At 37.0% G+C, this 14,432-nt stretch overlaps 2 protein-coding genes across 6 annotated transcripts; one reads left to right on the plus strand and one right to left on the minus strand.

Annotated features, from left to right (window-relative positions):
* Positions 1 to 44: 44 nt before the first annotated feature.
* LOC147519729 (uncharacterized) lies at positions 45 to 1,268 on the plus strand. 2 transcript variants are annotated; one of them, XM_086591286.1, is made up of 2 exons: positions 45 to 199; positions 596 to 1,268. In XM_086591286.1, the coding sequence occupies exon 2, from the start codon at positions 605 to 607 to the stop codon at positions 1,061 to 1,063; it is 459 nt and encodes a 152-aa protein (XP_086447412.1). In that variant the 5' UTR covers positions 45 to 199; positions 596 to 604; the 3' UTR covers positions 1,064 to 1,268. The 2 variants fall into 2 exon arrangements, with proteins under 2 accessions (XP_086447412.1, XP_086447413.1); XM_086591287.1 differs by having other exon boundaries at positions 66 to 199; positions 600 to 1,268.
* A 199-nt stretch (positions 1,269 to 1,467) lies between these two features.
* Positions 1,468 to 11,310, minus strand: LOC147519730 (glutathione S-transferase L3-like). 4 transcript variants are annotated; one of them, XM_086591285.1, is made up of 10 exons: positions 11,102 to 11,310; positions 10,954 to 11,025; positions 10,772 to 10,832; positions 10,052 to 10,138; positions 9,783 to 9,881; positions 9,208 to 9,310; positions 9,036 to 9,112; positions 2,612 to 2,719; positions 1,815 to 1,895; positions 1,468 to 1,705 (listed from the first exon to the last, which is right to left on the minus strand). In XM_086591285.1, the coding sequence occupies exons 1-10, from the start codon at positions 11,116 to 11,118 to the stop codon at positions 1,694 to 1,696; spliced, it is 717 nt and encodes a 238-aa protein (XP_086447411.1). In that variant the 5' UTR covers positions 11,119 to 11,310; the 3' UTR covers positions 1,468 to 1,693. The 4 variants fall into 4 exon arrangements, with proteins under 4 accessions (XP_086447411.1, XP_086447409.1, XP_086447407.1 ...); XM_086591283.1 differs by having other exon boundaries at positions 10,954 to 11,028; XM_086591281.1 differs by having other exon boundaries at positions 9,036 to 9,130; positions 10,954 to 11,028.
* Positions 11,311 to 14,432: the final 3,122 nt, after the last annotated feature.

Consider the following 14,432-nt stretch of genomic DNA (forward strand, 5'->3'; position numbering starts at 1 on the left):
CCGACACGTGCGAATAACACGTGTAAGTATAAATCTAAAAAAGAGGATGCGATAGCAGCCCTAGTTATTACTCTCGCTCCAAAAAAATTCTCCCCACTCCAAAAAAACCCATCTATATAAAAAGCAAACCCAAAAACCTATTTTTTCAAAACTCTTCTCACATCACTTGTTATTCATTTCCACTCTCGTTCTCGCTGACGTAACCATTTTTTTTATTTAATTTCTGTTTCAGTGTTGTATTTGCAAACCCTAGTTAATTATGATTTTAGGGTTTTAGCTAAATCTCGTTACTGTTATCAAGTGTATTTGAATCTGATTATTAAATTACTTCACTGAAGTTATACTTGATTGATTAAATAAGCAAGATACGGTTTAAGATGTGTTTACTATTACGTTGAATTTGAATACTTGAGAAAAAAGGACATGGTAATTAGATTATTAAGTCTATTTTTTTGCATTATATATTGGTTTTATAAGTTAAGAAGCAAGATTGAATTTCCCACTTTATGGATAGTTTTCTATCGTGTTTGTGTAATTTGGTTAGTTTGATGTTTAGTGGTTTGGTGTTTTGAAAGATATCTGTTTGTTTGTCTAGATAGGTGTAATGGGAGACAGTGAAACTGTAGTTGCTGAAACAGCAACTGGCAAGGACTATGCATCAACTGGATATACTCCAGCAGAATACAATACAATAAACTCTAATGCTGTTACTGAAGATGGTGGTGCTTTTGTTACCGGTGATTTGAATTCGGTTGAGATGACGGATGGGGGTGTATATGCCGTGTCAGACGGGTCTACTTTAGGTGATGGAAGTGCATATGGTTCAGATCCAAATGTAGTCATGCAAGATGCTCCTGTTACGTCAACTGTACCAGTGGTTGATACTACTGGGAATCCTGTTAGCCAGGAAAATGCAGCTGTTGATTCTACTCAAGCTGGTGGTTATTATTCTTCTATGAATGGCAATGGTGTTGATGATGTTAGACATATTGCTTCGGTAGGACACGATGTGAATGGTACTGCTTTTTGCACCTGTGTGCTAAAGGATGCACTAAATGTTTGATACACGCATTCAAGCAATGGAAATAGATTGAAACGCCGAAGGCACAAACTTGCCCTGTGGAAGTATGTCAAATAACAGTTTGTGCAACTGGGTGGGAGCGACAAAATGTGTAATGACTTAAACACTAATGACGTATTGGACTGGTAAAGTGTAACGAACAAGGAGTGCCTTCTATTTGGATTGCAACATAGAGTATTCTGGGTTGCATGTTCTGTTCACTTATTTAGGTTGGATTCAGGTTGCTCACCTGAATAGTACTCGAAAAAGAACAGCTAGCCCTAGCCAACCGAATTTTCCAGGGTTACACTTCAAGACTTAAATCATCTAATCATTATTATTTAATTCAACCGAGCTTGCCCATTGATTATCATTGTCCAACTGAAGCAGACAAATTCTAGTACATATATCAGTGCAAAAAGTTTATTTATGATAGAAAAGTGCCCCATCGTACAACTTTGAACTACATATTCCGATTCAAACCCTAGATTGACAGCCTCCAACATGAGAAACAAGCTCACCGAAGTTTAGACCTTACATGACGATTGCAATTGGATTTTATTTCTACAGATTTATAATCATATTTTCCTAGCTTGACAATTGCCTAGAGCTCGTTTTCATGACTGCTACTGTTCAAACCCGTGTCTGCAAAACAACAAATAATCAAAAAATTGAAAGGAAGACCAGTTACCATGTATCTTTCAATTATCAAATGTTACAAGAATCAAGATTAATATCAAGGGCGAATATGTACCAAAAAGCGTTTCTTGTATATTTCCGCAAGTTCCTGGGGATCACGTTTGGTTTGCTTGTAACCCTCTAGCTTGTTTATCCCCTGCATAACATCAGAGTAAGGATCAAAACCAACCTCTTGCCCAGTTATGAACAAAGGATTCCAGTATTCCAATGAAATCACAATTCAATCAAGTAGTTAAAATATATTATTGCTGGAAATCAGGAAGCAGAAAATCTGGAGAAAAAAGAGAGGATACGGCCTTAGTTAGTTTTGGCCTTATATCACTCTAATATATATAAGAACATAAAAGGTTTTTACATAATAGGAACTTCTTGAAAAATCCGGGTCTGGGACTCTGGAAGATATCCCTTAGAACTCTAACACAGGTATCCAAAGCAAGTGTGATCAGCCAGGGAATAATAATTGGCGCCATCTTTATAGGACAAAATAATTTACAAATTCAGTTTTATAAAAAGCCAATTACTCACTAAGCCATAGGCAATGCCAAAAAATCATTAACGAGAAGCCTAAATCTTTGCTATTATGTATGACAAGTTAATAACTTCGCTACAACCATATAACCAATCCGTCAAAAATAAATTTCAGGTATTTGAGACTAATGGGTAAATCTCATAACCTGAAAATCCAAAAAATTTACAGGCATACTCACCTTAGCCTAATCAGATAAATTCTTATATAAAGTACACAAATTAATAATAGTTTCAAGAAAAAGATAGGAGGGAGCAATTCACCAGGGCAACAAAATTATAAGGTCACAATATTGAGTAAATGATCAAAGAAAGTTAGTGTTGTACCTCAATCCATGCTGCCAGTTTTGGTCTTCCTTCCGTGATGTCATACTTCTTAAAATCGAATAAGAACGGCTGAAACCTTTCAATAAATGGAGCATAGGCTATATCCACCTACAATGTAACATTTATATTTATAAACATAACAATGAAAATGGATAAAAGAACATATTTAACTTCAAATCACATTCCGCTATAAGTACTGATTGCAATTTAGTGCTTTTGTTAACATCACGTTGTTGGGGCATTATGCACCGATACCAATCGATTCCCCACTACACAGATAATTTGTATTTAAACACAATTCAACTCCAGACAACTTCTCAATATTTCCTATAACCAAACTAACATGTCCAACTCGCTAAACAACTATTAACAACAGATAATAATGTAAAGCAGTAAAAGCAAACCACAACACAAAGATATACCGTGGTTCGGCCAATGGTGCCTATTTCCACAAGAACTAGTCCTTTTATAAAGTGGGAAGGAAGATTACAATCACTCCTTGTAGTTTCTCACCTTACTACCTTACTAGATCACTCTTCTCTCTTTACAGGGTTGTTTGTTTGTAAAGATTATCTCTCAATCTTGATTGCTTTCAAGATTGGGTTTCTCTTTTTGTTCTTGTGTATTTTCGTGTCTCTTCTGAGTGTTAGGTTTTGCCAAAAACCCCAACCTTTTTTGCAAACTCGCGGTCCACAAAAAAATAGAATTCTTCTGAAAATAGACATGAGTATGGTCGGCCCAAGCAAGGCCAAGTCGTCGAAGCGGTCGGTCGCCGAAAAGTTGGAGGTCGACCCGGCATGGCGGAGTCACGCCATAGGCGAGCCTTATTCTCGAAAGTCGGCGCGTCGGGCTTATGCTTATGACGCAAACATAAATCCTTTTCTCCTCATGTGAGGGATAACTCCAACAATCTCCCCCTCCCGAACAGTAAAGGGGGATACCTACATGCAATTTCCAACTCAACAGGAGGAGTCTGCTATCATTCCAGCGGCAGCACAACAAACATCAAACTTACCTTTCGGTAAGACTTTGGTCATCATATCCGACTCGTTTTTGTCGGTATGGATCTTCTCAATACACAAATGCTTGTGTTCGAGTACTTCTCTAATCTAATAATAATGCACATGTATGTGCTTGGATCTAGAATAGAAACTCGGATTCTTACTCAAATGGATGGCGCTCTGACTGTCACATAAAACTACAAACTGTTTCTGCTTTAGCCCTAATTCGTCGTGAAACCTCTTCATCCATAGCAACTCTTTGCAACACTCGGTGACTACAATATACTCGGCTTCTGTAGTGGAGAGGGCAACACACTTTTACAACTTTGATTGCCAAGAAATTGCTCCTCTTGCAAAAGTAACCAGATAACCGGAGGTAGATTTCATCGAGTCAACATCACCTGCCATGTCTGCATCAGTGTAGCCTTCAAGTAAGGGCTTACTTCCACTAAAGCACAAACACGATTTGGAAGTGCCCTTGAGATATCTCAATATCCACTTAACACCTTTCAATGCTCCTTCCCGGTTTTGATGTAAATCGACTTACAACACCAAACGGCGAAAAGCAATATCCGGTCTTGTACACACCATCGTCATCAAGTCAAGTACACGGCTGGGATGCATAAAGAATCTTTTCCATCTGACTCTGCTTATGCTCACCCTTTGGACACATCTTTGGTCATGCGGAACTGGCCACCAAGCGGACAACTGACTGGCTTCGCTTGATCCATGTTGAATTTCTTCAACACCTTCTCAATGTAGTTTTTTTTAAGAAAGCCACAACTTCCCACCCTATCTGTCACGAGTGATCCGCATCCCAAGTATCTGCTTTGCTTGACCCAAATCCTTCATCTCAAAGGACTTACTCAAGTCTTTCTTCAGTTTGGATATCTTGTTGATGTTTGGGCCAACTATTAACATATCATCCACATACAACAAGAGTACTATGAAATCCCTATCTGGAAATCTCTGAAGAAACACACAATGATCGGAAGCAGGCTTCTTGTATTCTTGCTTCGCCATAAATGAACCAAACTTTATGTACCACTGCCTCGGAGCTTGCTTCAACCCATACAATCTCTTTATCAGCTTGCATACTAGGTGCTCCTTGCCTTTGACCTCAAACCCTCCATCGGAAAGGGTCCATATAGACATCTTCTTCAAGGTCTCCATGAAGAAAGACTGTCTTAACATCTAGCTGCTCAATCTCTAGGTTCATACTTGCGGTCATACCCAATACCACTCGAATAGAAGTCATCTTCACTACAGGAGAGAAAATCTCATCAAAGTCAATCCCTTTCCTTTGACCGAATCCCTTAACAACAAGGCGAGCTTTGTGCCTTAGGTGAGGATTGTTCTCCTCATGCTTGACTTTGTATATCCACTTATTCTTGAGAATTTTTCGTCCTTGCGGTTTCTCAACTAACTCATAAGTGTGATTCTTTGCATCTCGTCATGCATGACCTTCAACCACTTCTCTTTGTCTGTACCTTCAAGTGCCTTTTGATAGTACATAGGTTCTCCACCATCCGATAATAGAACATACGTATGTGGTGGATACCTGGTTGAAGCTAGTCTCTGTTTTGACCTCCAAGAACACAACATCCATTACCTTCTTGTTAATCGGATCATTTTGTAACCAAACTTAGCCGCAAAAATGCCCCATCACCGGTGCCCGGGAAGATGCACTTCTTTGCTTTTCTCGGTGATGGTTCATGCACTTCATCTGCATCTCCTATACTAATAGGTTTTATCCCATCATGAGTAATAGGATTCTCATCATGAACTTCAAACTCATGGTTCTCTGCATTCTCAATACCTTCTGCACGTTCCACAGTAGGAACTTCTGGTTCTGAATCAACAAGATCATTAGTGAAAGCCTGTAGTTTCTCACCCTCCTCAAAGTCTGCTATGGTTTGGTCTTCCAAGAACACAACATCTCGACTTCGGATTACCTTCTTGTTAATCGGATCATAGAGTTTGTAACCAAATATTTCATCTCCATAGCCCAGAAAAATGCACTGCTTGGCTTTGTCATCAAACTTGGATCTCTCATCCTTCGGAATGTGCACAAATACCCTGCACCCAAATACCCTCAAGTATCCATAATCAACATCTTTGCTTGACCATACTCTCTCTGGATAATTACTATTCAGAGACTTTGATGGCGATAGGTTGATCACACGCATTTTAGCATTTTCATGTACATTGTTTCTACCCAAGAACTTCTAAATAACTTAGAGTGGGGCGGACAAAGATGCATCTCATCCTCTACAATGGTAATCTGTTTCATTCTCTTTGCTATTCCATTCGTTGCGAGTCTTGGGAACGGTCTTCGCTTCATGACGAATCCCATGACTCACAATAATACTTTCAAACGCCCAATGTACTCGCCCCCCATTATCCGAAAGCAAATACACTTCAACAACTTCTCTCCATTCTCTTTTTCCACTATGCTATGAAATTTCTCAAACACGCCCAAATACTTCATCCTTGGTTTTGGACTATATGCCCATATCTTTCTTGACGATAATCAATGAAGGTCACGGCAAGATGAAGCTCCCGTGGGACTTCACTTTTATAGGACCACATAAGGTATTACTAGTTCAAGGACATTGTCCTTTCGTGAGACGGAAATCTTTGGAAACACCCCGTGTTTGCTTTCTACCAAACGGTGAGTACATATATATGAAATGTGTACCTTTGATGTCCCGGGTTTTGGCCTTTTGCTTAGCAAGAACTTCTATCCCTTTTAGGCCCATATGACAAACGATCTCTTGTGCTACCGGTTTGGAAAAACTTCTTCCTTCTCACATTCATCTTTCTACTTTACACAAAATAACTTGTGTTTTGTAAAGAGAGAGAAGTTTCTTTTTTCTTCGCACTTCTGATGGAACCTCTTGCTTTCGGGTTCCATACCACGTTAAACGAGTTTATAAAGCCATCGCCATCTAACTTCCCAACCGAAATTGGGCTTAGCGAATGTCGAGAACATGTATCACATCCTCGAAAGTGTCAAGGTGTAGCGCATAGGTTTCTACATGAACCTTACCAATATCTATAATTTTCGATTAATTTTGAAATGTTGATTACCCATCTTCACTTCACCATATTTACCACCGCTGGTTGTTGAAGAATTCCACTGTCGCGATTAATAGCGGATAGGATGCTCCCTCAGATATCTATCACCTACTCAGTATCCCGACATGAGATATTAAAACGGCACACACACCACAGTGATCGACCTGATTCCCACTAGGTCCTCGACCAACTAGTCGGTGCGATATCTATCTGCCTTGTTTTTTTTTCCTCGCACCATGTCTTCATGTACACGCTTATTCTTCTCATCCCTCTTCGTTGTTCTCGCGACTCATATCCGAAATGGCCCTTTGTGGCATAATAGTAATATTGCCTTCTATCGCCTTAGGAGTTCTAAGCTTCACTCCTAGATTTATACTTTGTTTCATCACCTCTAGAACGAGATGGTTTTTGTATCTATCTCTCCCCCATTTCTCTGTGACAAGGATCTCTGAGTGAAAGGAGCTACATTTTGAACTCCTTCTAGTCTCCTCATTCAACAAAGACGCGGTAGCCATCTCCATGGTAACAATTCCATCCTCGGCTTTAGCTCCATGTAGTAGAGGCGCTAACGTCTCCCAACTTTCGGTAGCTTTTTTTTATATGGTTTCTAATAGAGACAAAGCCCGAACTTCGTCTCCCAAATTAATCTTCATCAAATGCATCGATTGATGGTATTCTCATTCTAGCTTCGTTAAGATGCTTTCGGACATTGAAGAATTTTCTTGGTACTTCGTTTTATTCGACAAACTTCTTAACGACCCGACTTTGTTTTAGCCACTTTCTCTCATAAAAGTCTTCAAGTTTCTTCCACAATCCAAAAGTTGTAGTCTCTTGGGATACATGGTGAAAGACACTGTCGTCAATCCATTGTCGAATGTATCCAATTGCTCTTCTGTTAAACTTGCTCCACTCGGCCGCAGCAACCGTTTTCGATCTTTCTCCTCCATTCTCAATGGGTTGTGTTAAGTCCTTGCAATAAAACAAGTCTTCCATCTTGACTTTCCAAATGGTGCAGTTTTTCTTATTTAGACTCGTCATGCGAGTGTTCATGGAATGATCCATTTCTACAAGTTATTTAAACTCAAATCTTCTCTTAGGAGTTTTGTCAAACACCTTCCGACCAAGATTTGGATAACCCCTAGGCTAATCTAACCTGGCTTTGATACCACTTGTTGAGGAATTAAGCACCGATTGGAATCGATTCCCCACTACACAGATAACTTGTATTTGAACACAATTCAACTCCAGACAACTTCTTAATATTCCCTACAACCAAACTAGCATATCCAACTCGCTAAATAACTATTAATAATATTAATAATAATGTAAAAACAAAAACAAACCACAACAAAATATAAAAATATACCGTGGCCCGCTAATGCCTATTCTTAAAACAACAAGAACTAGTCCTTTTATAAAGTGGAAAGGAAGATTACAATCATTCCTTTTCTCTCACTTACTAGATCATCACTCCTCTCTTTTATAGGGTTGTCTCCGTAAAAGGTTATCTCCGATCTTTGATTGCTTTCAAGATTGGGTTTCTTTTTGTTCTTGTGTATTTTTCGTGTCTCTTTTCCGAGGTGTTAGGTTTTGCTAAAACCCCAACCTTTTTGCAAACTCGCAAATTCACAAAAAATAGAATTCTTCCGAAAAGACAGACATGGTCGCTAGTCGCCGTTAAAGGCAAAGTCGCTGGTCAAGGTCGTTTGAAAAGTAATCTTGAGGTCGACTAAGGAATGAATGCTGGTCGCCTTGACCCGAGCTTTATTCGAAGGCGGATCGCCAGCTTATGCACGCAAGCATAAATCCTTTTCTCCTCATGTGAGGGATAACTCCAACACACGTAAGTTGAAACTAATAATCACGGATATACAAAGATGGTTCCACGACCACTCACTAATTATAGGTAGCCATATACTTGACGGCCGTAGTACCACTACTTCATAATTCATTTTTCTAGTGTAGAAAAAATCGACAAATCGATGTTGTGTTGGGGCAAGTTAAATTTTGCCGTATCCAATTAATGTGTTTATTCACTTCCAACATAAGGGGTGCCCTTCATAGTGACTTATGGCTTTGCTTTTAATACATGGTAGCCATTCATGTTGATTCACGACTTAACCCCTTACTGCTTGGTTAGCCAAGGAATATGAATCATAAAACATGCCATGTAATATCGCAATCTTAAGATATTTAACAAGTCTGGAAAACGACTAAACTAGTTGAGTTTAATTTTTCAAAGACAAGCATGGGAATAATAATCACAAGGGGTTAAATTAAACAAGTCGAATTAAAAAACAATAACGACAAAAACAGTAAAAATCATCACATCGACAACTTACCAGGCTGAATTGGCCAAGGAAGAAAGGTCCATTGTTAAATTTGGATAGAGCTCCTTCCAAGTAATCAAAAGGAGCACCTGATGCAGAGTAGCCAACTAATCATCCAATAACTGTATGTTCTAAGTAACAATACTTCCCAATGTCCTCACCCTTACAGAGTAGCTGAACTTACCAGCTTGAGTCTCTGCATCTTCCTTAAATGAAGTTGTTACAGCTGTATTGAAAGTCTCTGTGTAGGATAGTAATTCCTCAGCAAATTCTCTTTTGGAGGGATCCTAACAAAGTTTTAGAGTAACCTCAGAGTCGAGATTTGTTTGTGTGATCAGTAAAAAAAATCATTGTGCAAACACATCCCGCATGACCCCCAAAAATCATTTGGGTCTGCATACTCACTAGAAGTAAGGTGGCAGGAGATCCTAAAAACAAGAGAAGGATCCAACATATACAGAATCATAAAATCCAATTAAAAACAGAGTATTATAGTAAAATCTATAAAGCGGGATCCCCTACTGCCCAAACGAATAAAAATACATCCAATTCTCTTTCTTTGTTATCAAACAATCCTCTCCTTTTCCCACCACAAAAAAAACATTCAATTATTCCTCTTTTTCAAAAATGCCAATGTGGCCTTATAAATATGCTCACCCAACCACTTGGCCATAGTTGAGAGCGGGTAAATAAGAAGATTAATCCTCAACGTCACCCTTTTAAAGCAGAAGCCGTAGAAAGAGTGAATATTTTGCTTACATCAGGATAGAGAGAAGGCCCTTCAAAGTGCTGATCAAGATACTTAATTATATCAAGACTCTCTCCTTTGATTTCATTATTGTGTTCCAATGAAGGCACCTAAAAAAAAGCAACTCAACAATAAGTATTGAAAGGAAGGGGAAAAGGCTTGTCAGCTCTACTGTTTTCCCTTTTCTTAAACAAGGAGACTCCGTTATATCACAGAATTTAATCAAATTTAATGCTGAAGTTCACAAATGATAAATAAGAGCAACACAGTCTAACATTACCTTATTTGGTGGGTAAACCTTCTCCTTGTACCAAGCGGGTCGATTTTGTAGATCAATGGGAACCAACTTTATCTTCTCCTGCAATCCCTGGTACGCCAAACATTGATTTGAAAAACAAAGTCCACAAGTTGACTTAGAAACGAAATACAGGATACATTAATCAAAAGCATATATAAGAAAGATACTCACATACGTAAGTTTAAGCTCTTATTTACTGTACATTTTTTTTTTAATCGTAAAATAAGATGTCATTAAACATGGTATATGAATACACCTCCAAACAATAAATAATAGCATATATCACTAAAATACTCAGTAGAAGGAGCTATCCAAGTTTCAAACAAAAATTTATCGGAGTTTCGTGAGCCCCTACCTCTCATCTTTCCATCGATAAGTAGGCTAGGGTTAACACTCTATCGAGAGAGGGATTAGTTCTCTTCAAGTAGCACAGTAGAAAATCCATTGTTGAAGTTTGCAATCATGACAACCAATAAAGTCAAGAGGGAAGATTTCCCTAATCCTACTTAAATTTAGATAACACAGTAATTCGAGAAGAAATAGCAAAATCTTGTGGTGGTCATATCTAATTAACATTTCAATGTTATGGGTAAATTTTCTTTATACTAAATAATTTGGTTATATCTAACTTAAGTTTGAAGGGCAATTCCAAAATCAAAAGTTAATAAATCGTAAATAGTAAACGAGAGGAACGATAGGTACCTTACAATTTCTAGTAATCCAGGCTCTTTGGGCGTAGGGGCATATGAAAGATATATACAACCTTGAACAAATTTAATACAAAACCAATCAATTCATTTCAAGTCAGAAAGTACATAAAGAAACACAATTCCAATGATTACTTTTACAAGAAACAGAAATGTCATATAAATATAAAAGCACACCTTGTGGTTCCATCAAAAAGAGGTGGTTGGTCTGAGGTAGAATTAAGAATAGGTGGAAGAACTTCCGGAAAGCTACTACAAATCATTAGTTAGTTCACTGGTCAAAACACATAAACACACATATATCAAAGAAGAAACAAGCTCTCACCCAGTTGCTGTGGCCATAGTTACTGTTGTTTTGTTCTTGATGTATGAGGAGGAGGAGGAGGAGTGAAAGTGAAGGTAATAAAAATCTTGTGGTGGTTGTTATGAATTTATAGGCTGGAACTCTTTTTACGTGTTGATAAGTGGGAGTAGGATTAGTAGAAGAAGAAAGCGTAAGGAATGACGACTTGTTGCTGACAATGAATGTACCCATGGATGATGGTTTGGGTCTTTTTTCTAGAAAGAACTGCCAAGTGTTAACTGCCAAGTGTTCCACCTCCTGTGTGGGATGGATATTTTTTTTTCGATAATACTTTATGGGATATTTTACATTGGAAGTGCGACATCTGCAAATATTGTGGATGTATCGAGACAAATATCCACAAATATCTACACCTACTTTTATTGACTAAACCCACGTGACTAGAGATTTGCACTCACTTGATTAAGAAACCCATTTTTTTTATTATTATTTTTTTTCAAATTTTGTTATTTCATTTTTTTCCTATCATCTATCATGAACTAGGCCAATACTTTCTCCAATCTATAATACATAAATATACCCATAATGCATTATGAAAATGAAGCAATTCACAAGTCATAACCTTGGTAAAATATAAACTCCCTAAAACAAACAACAAAAATTAAAAAACCTAACCAAGAACCCCATATAGAGTACATGCTCTTATACTCTTCTATGATAAACTTATGAGCTTCATTTAATTAGTTGTTTAGCTCGACTAAGGACGTTAAGTACGTAGATTGTTAGTACCCTCCATTCTCAAACACTCGTGGCAGACCACGTGTCCAGACTACAAGCAGGTCGTGCATACGACCTAAGATTAGTCGTCCAAACGACCTAGGATACGTAACCGCTGCAAGCTAGTCAACAGCATCATTAATGACAGATCATTATTTCATAATGGAGGGAGTAAAAGCAATCATCAAGACAGCGCAAAAAGGGAATCTACGCCTATAAAAGGAGACGTCTTCTCCATTCCTAAAGAGGAGGCTCACATTCTCTCCATCTCCAACTCAATCACTCAAGATGAACTACATCTGACTTGATTCCAGTTCATCAGAGAACTGGATACGTAGGCAGCTCAGAACACCGACCTGAGTTCAGTCAAACATCTTATACAAACCCTACTATTCAAGATTGTAAAGTTGTGACTAAAATGTATCTCGACATAGATGAAAGAATGATAGTTCAATTCCAAGATCCCAATTGTCAACAGAAAAAGAAGAAGAATACATCATCTATTTTTATTTTTATTTTTATTTTTTATTTACGTTTTGTGCATAGAGAGGAAAAAAATTCTAATTGTTAAAGTGGGTGCAATCATTAACAAACAAGAACTTTTTTTGTCCAACAAAAAATTTAACATTAAGATGGTGCAGTATGTACAATATGTAATTGGGGGACTCATCACCCGTCTACAAATATCGACAGACTATGTGTGAGTATTTTTTACTGCAAATATTGTGGATATATCGACAAATATCAACACAAGACTATGCGTGAGTATTTTTTTACGGCAAATTGTCTATATTTTCTTTAAATATAGTAATATTGTAATATTTTTAATATGAGCTACTGTACTCTAGTGTCCAAAAATGGTAACTAACTTATTTGCACATATTTATGATTGTTCTATATAGTTATAAAGTCATGTTTTAAGTTCCAAATATAAGTTCAAATATTTTAGGAAGTACATCAAGTGAAAACAAACAAAGAAAACTTATAAAAACTGACATATGAATATCCACAAAGCAAGGAGTTAATCCACAATTTTTCGAGGATTGAGAAAGCGATGAATATTGAGAGAAGAGAACTTATCTTTTTGTAGCCTTGAGAATTCGTCTGTTTGTAATGAATTTTGGTCATCAACTCTCTTTTCAACTCAAGTTTCACTCTCCTCTACTTTCTTTCAAATCAACTCAATAATTACCACCATTTATTTTTTATAATCTCAATATCTACCACTACCACCACCACCACCAAGCAATGTTAGCAGACCTAGCCTGGACCTCAACCCAGTAAAGGGATTGGGTTACTGGCTTATTCATCAATAGATATAAATTAATAGATTGGTCTAGGTATATTAATGTTGTTCATTCTCCATGTTTTAGTGTGCATACTATTTTACCTAAAAGCTAAGGTTCAATCTCACCAAGCAGCGCACTTAATTATTATTAAAAACTCTATTTTCTTAATTTCCACAAATTGTATGAATATTTTGAGAGCCAATAGTTATCACAAGAAGTTGTTGGCACTAGTGGTAGGTAAGGTAGTGTACAATTTGAGTTTACAAGGTTCAATTCCACACTTAGCAAAAAGATTGACATTTAGAAATTGCCACCAATAATGAAAAATAGAGTTGATATCGTTGAAATATCTTGGATATGTCGTGATAAATTCAAATGTTTAGTGATATATTGTCATATCCATCATATCATTGAAATATTGTGATATATCTAAAATAGCGATGATATTTATATTGAAATATATCCCACGGGATATCGTGATATTTATATATATATTTTTTTATTTCTCGATATATATTGTGAAATATCGTGGTATTGTGTACTATGGTCTACTGCCACTTTCAAACGTGGTTAGAGATGTTGGGTACAAAATTAGAATCAAGTAAATGTGTCTCAAAACTATAAGATAGATGGGCAAGTCATCTTTTAGGTGGAGAAAAAGGTATGTGCTATTAGTGGAGAACAATGCAGGTGTTATCAATTGAAACTAGTGTTAAAACTAATGCCATGTTTTATTGAATATTTATGTCTTACTAATTAATGTTAATATAATGTCTAGTAGGTTCATAATGTATTTTCTATGCCTATAAACTATAAGTTAGTGTGTCCTTTATAAGTGTGTTCTTTGATAATATTAAGAACATGAATGAACCTATTTTCTAGAGAAAGAGTTCTCCAACTTTTCAACTTATTCTCTATTTTCAAACTACTTTGGCTGAATCTACAACTAACATAAGTGGTATCAGAGCATAGAATTTGATCAATGAGAAACTGGGCCTGTTAATTTGATACGGGAAAACAAACCTCGATCAAAGATTTAGCGATGGTTGATAAGTGCTCAAAAAGTGTATTTTGTTTGTCCCACTTAGTGGACTAATTATGTTTATATGTTAAGCTTTGTGTTTTTACAGGTGAAAAATAGAGATTTGTATAATATTGGAGAAAAAGGGGGGAAAAAAAACAATTTAGAGCATTAAGGATCATGTGAAACTCATGGAATATTATGGAGAAGGCCCAAGATTTATAAACTTATGAAACGAATGCACTTGAACCTATTTTAAAGCTTA

Source organism: Coptis chinensis, chromosome 2 (genome assembly GCF_015680905.1).
Source record: "Coptis chinensis isolate HL-2020 chromosome 2, ASM1568090v1, whole genome shotgun sequence".
NCBI lineage: Eukaryota > Viridiplantae > Streptophyta > Magnoliopsida > Ranunculales > Ranunculaceae > Coptis > Coptis chinensis.

Excerpts from the sequence above, each read along its gene's own strand:
- LOC147519730 (XM_086591281.1), bottom strand. Across the intron at positions 9,311-9,782 it reads GGCCTTCTCTCTATCCTGAT|GATCCCTCCAAAAGAGAATT; the intron begins GTAAGCAAAATA and ends AAACTTTGTTAG. Across the intron at positions 2,720-9,035 it reads TCCTTGGCCAATTCAGCCTG|GTGGATATAGCCTATGCTCC; the intron begins GTAAGTTGTCGA and ends GTTACATTGTAG.
- LOC147519729 (XM_086591286.1), top strand. The coding sequence starts at position 605 with ATGGGAGACAGTGAAACTGTAGTTGCTGAAACAGCAACTGGCAAGGAC.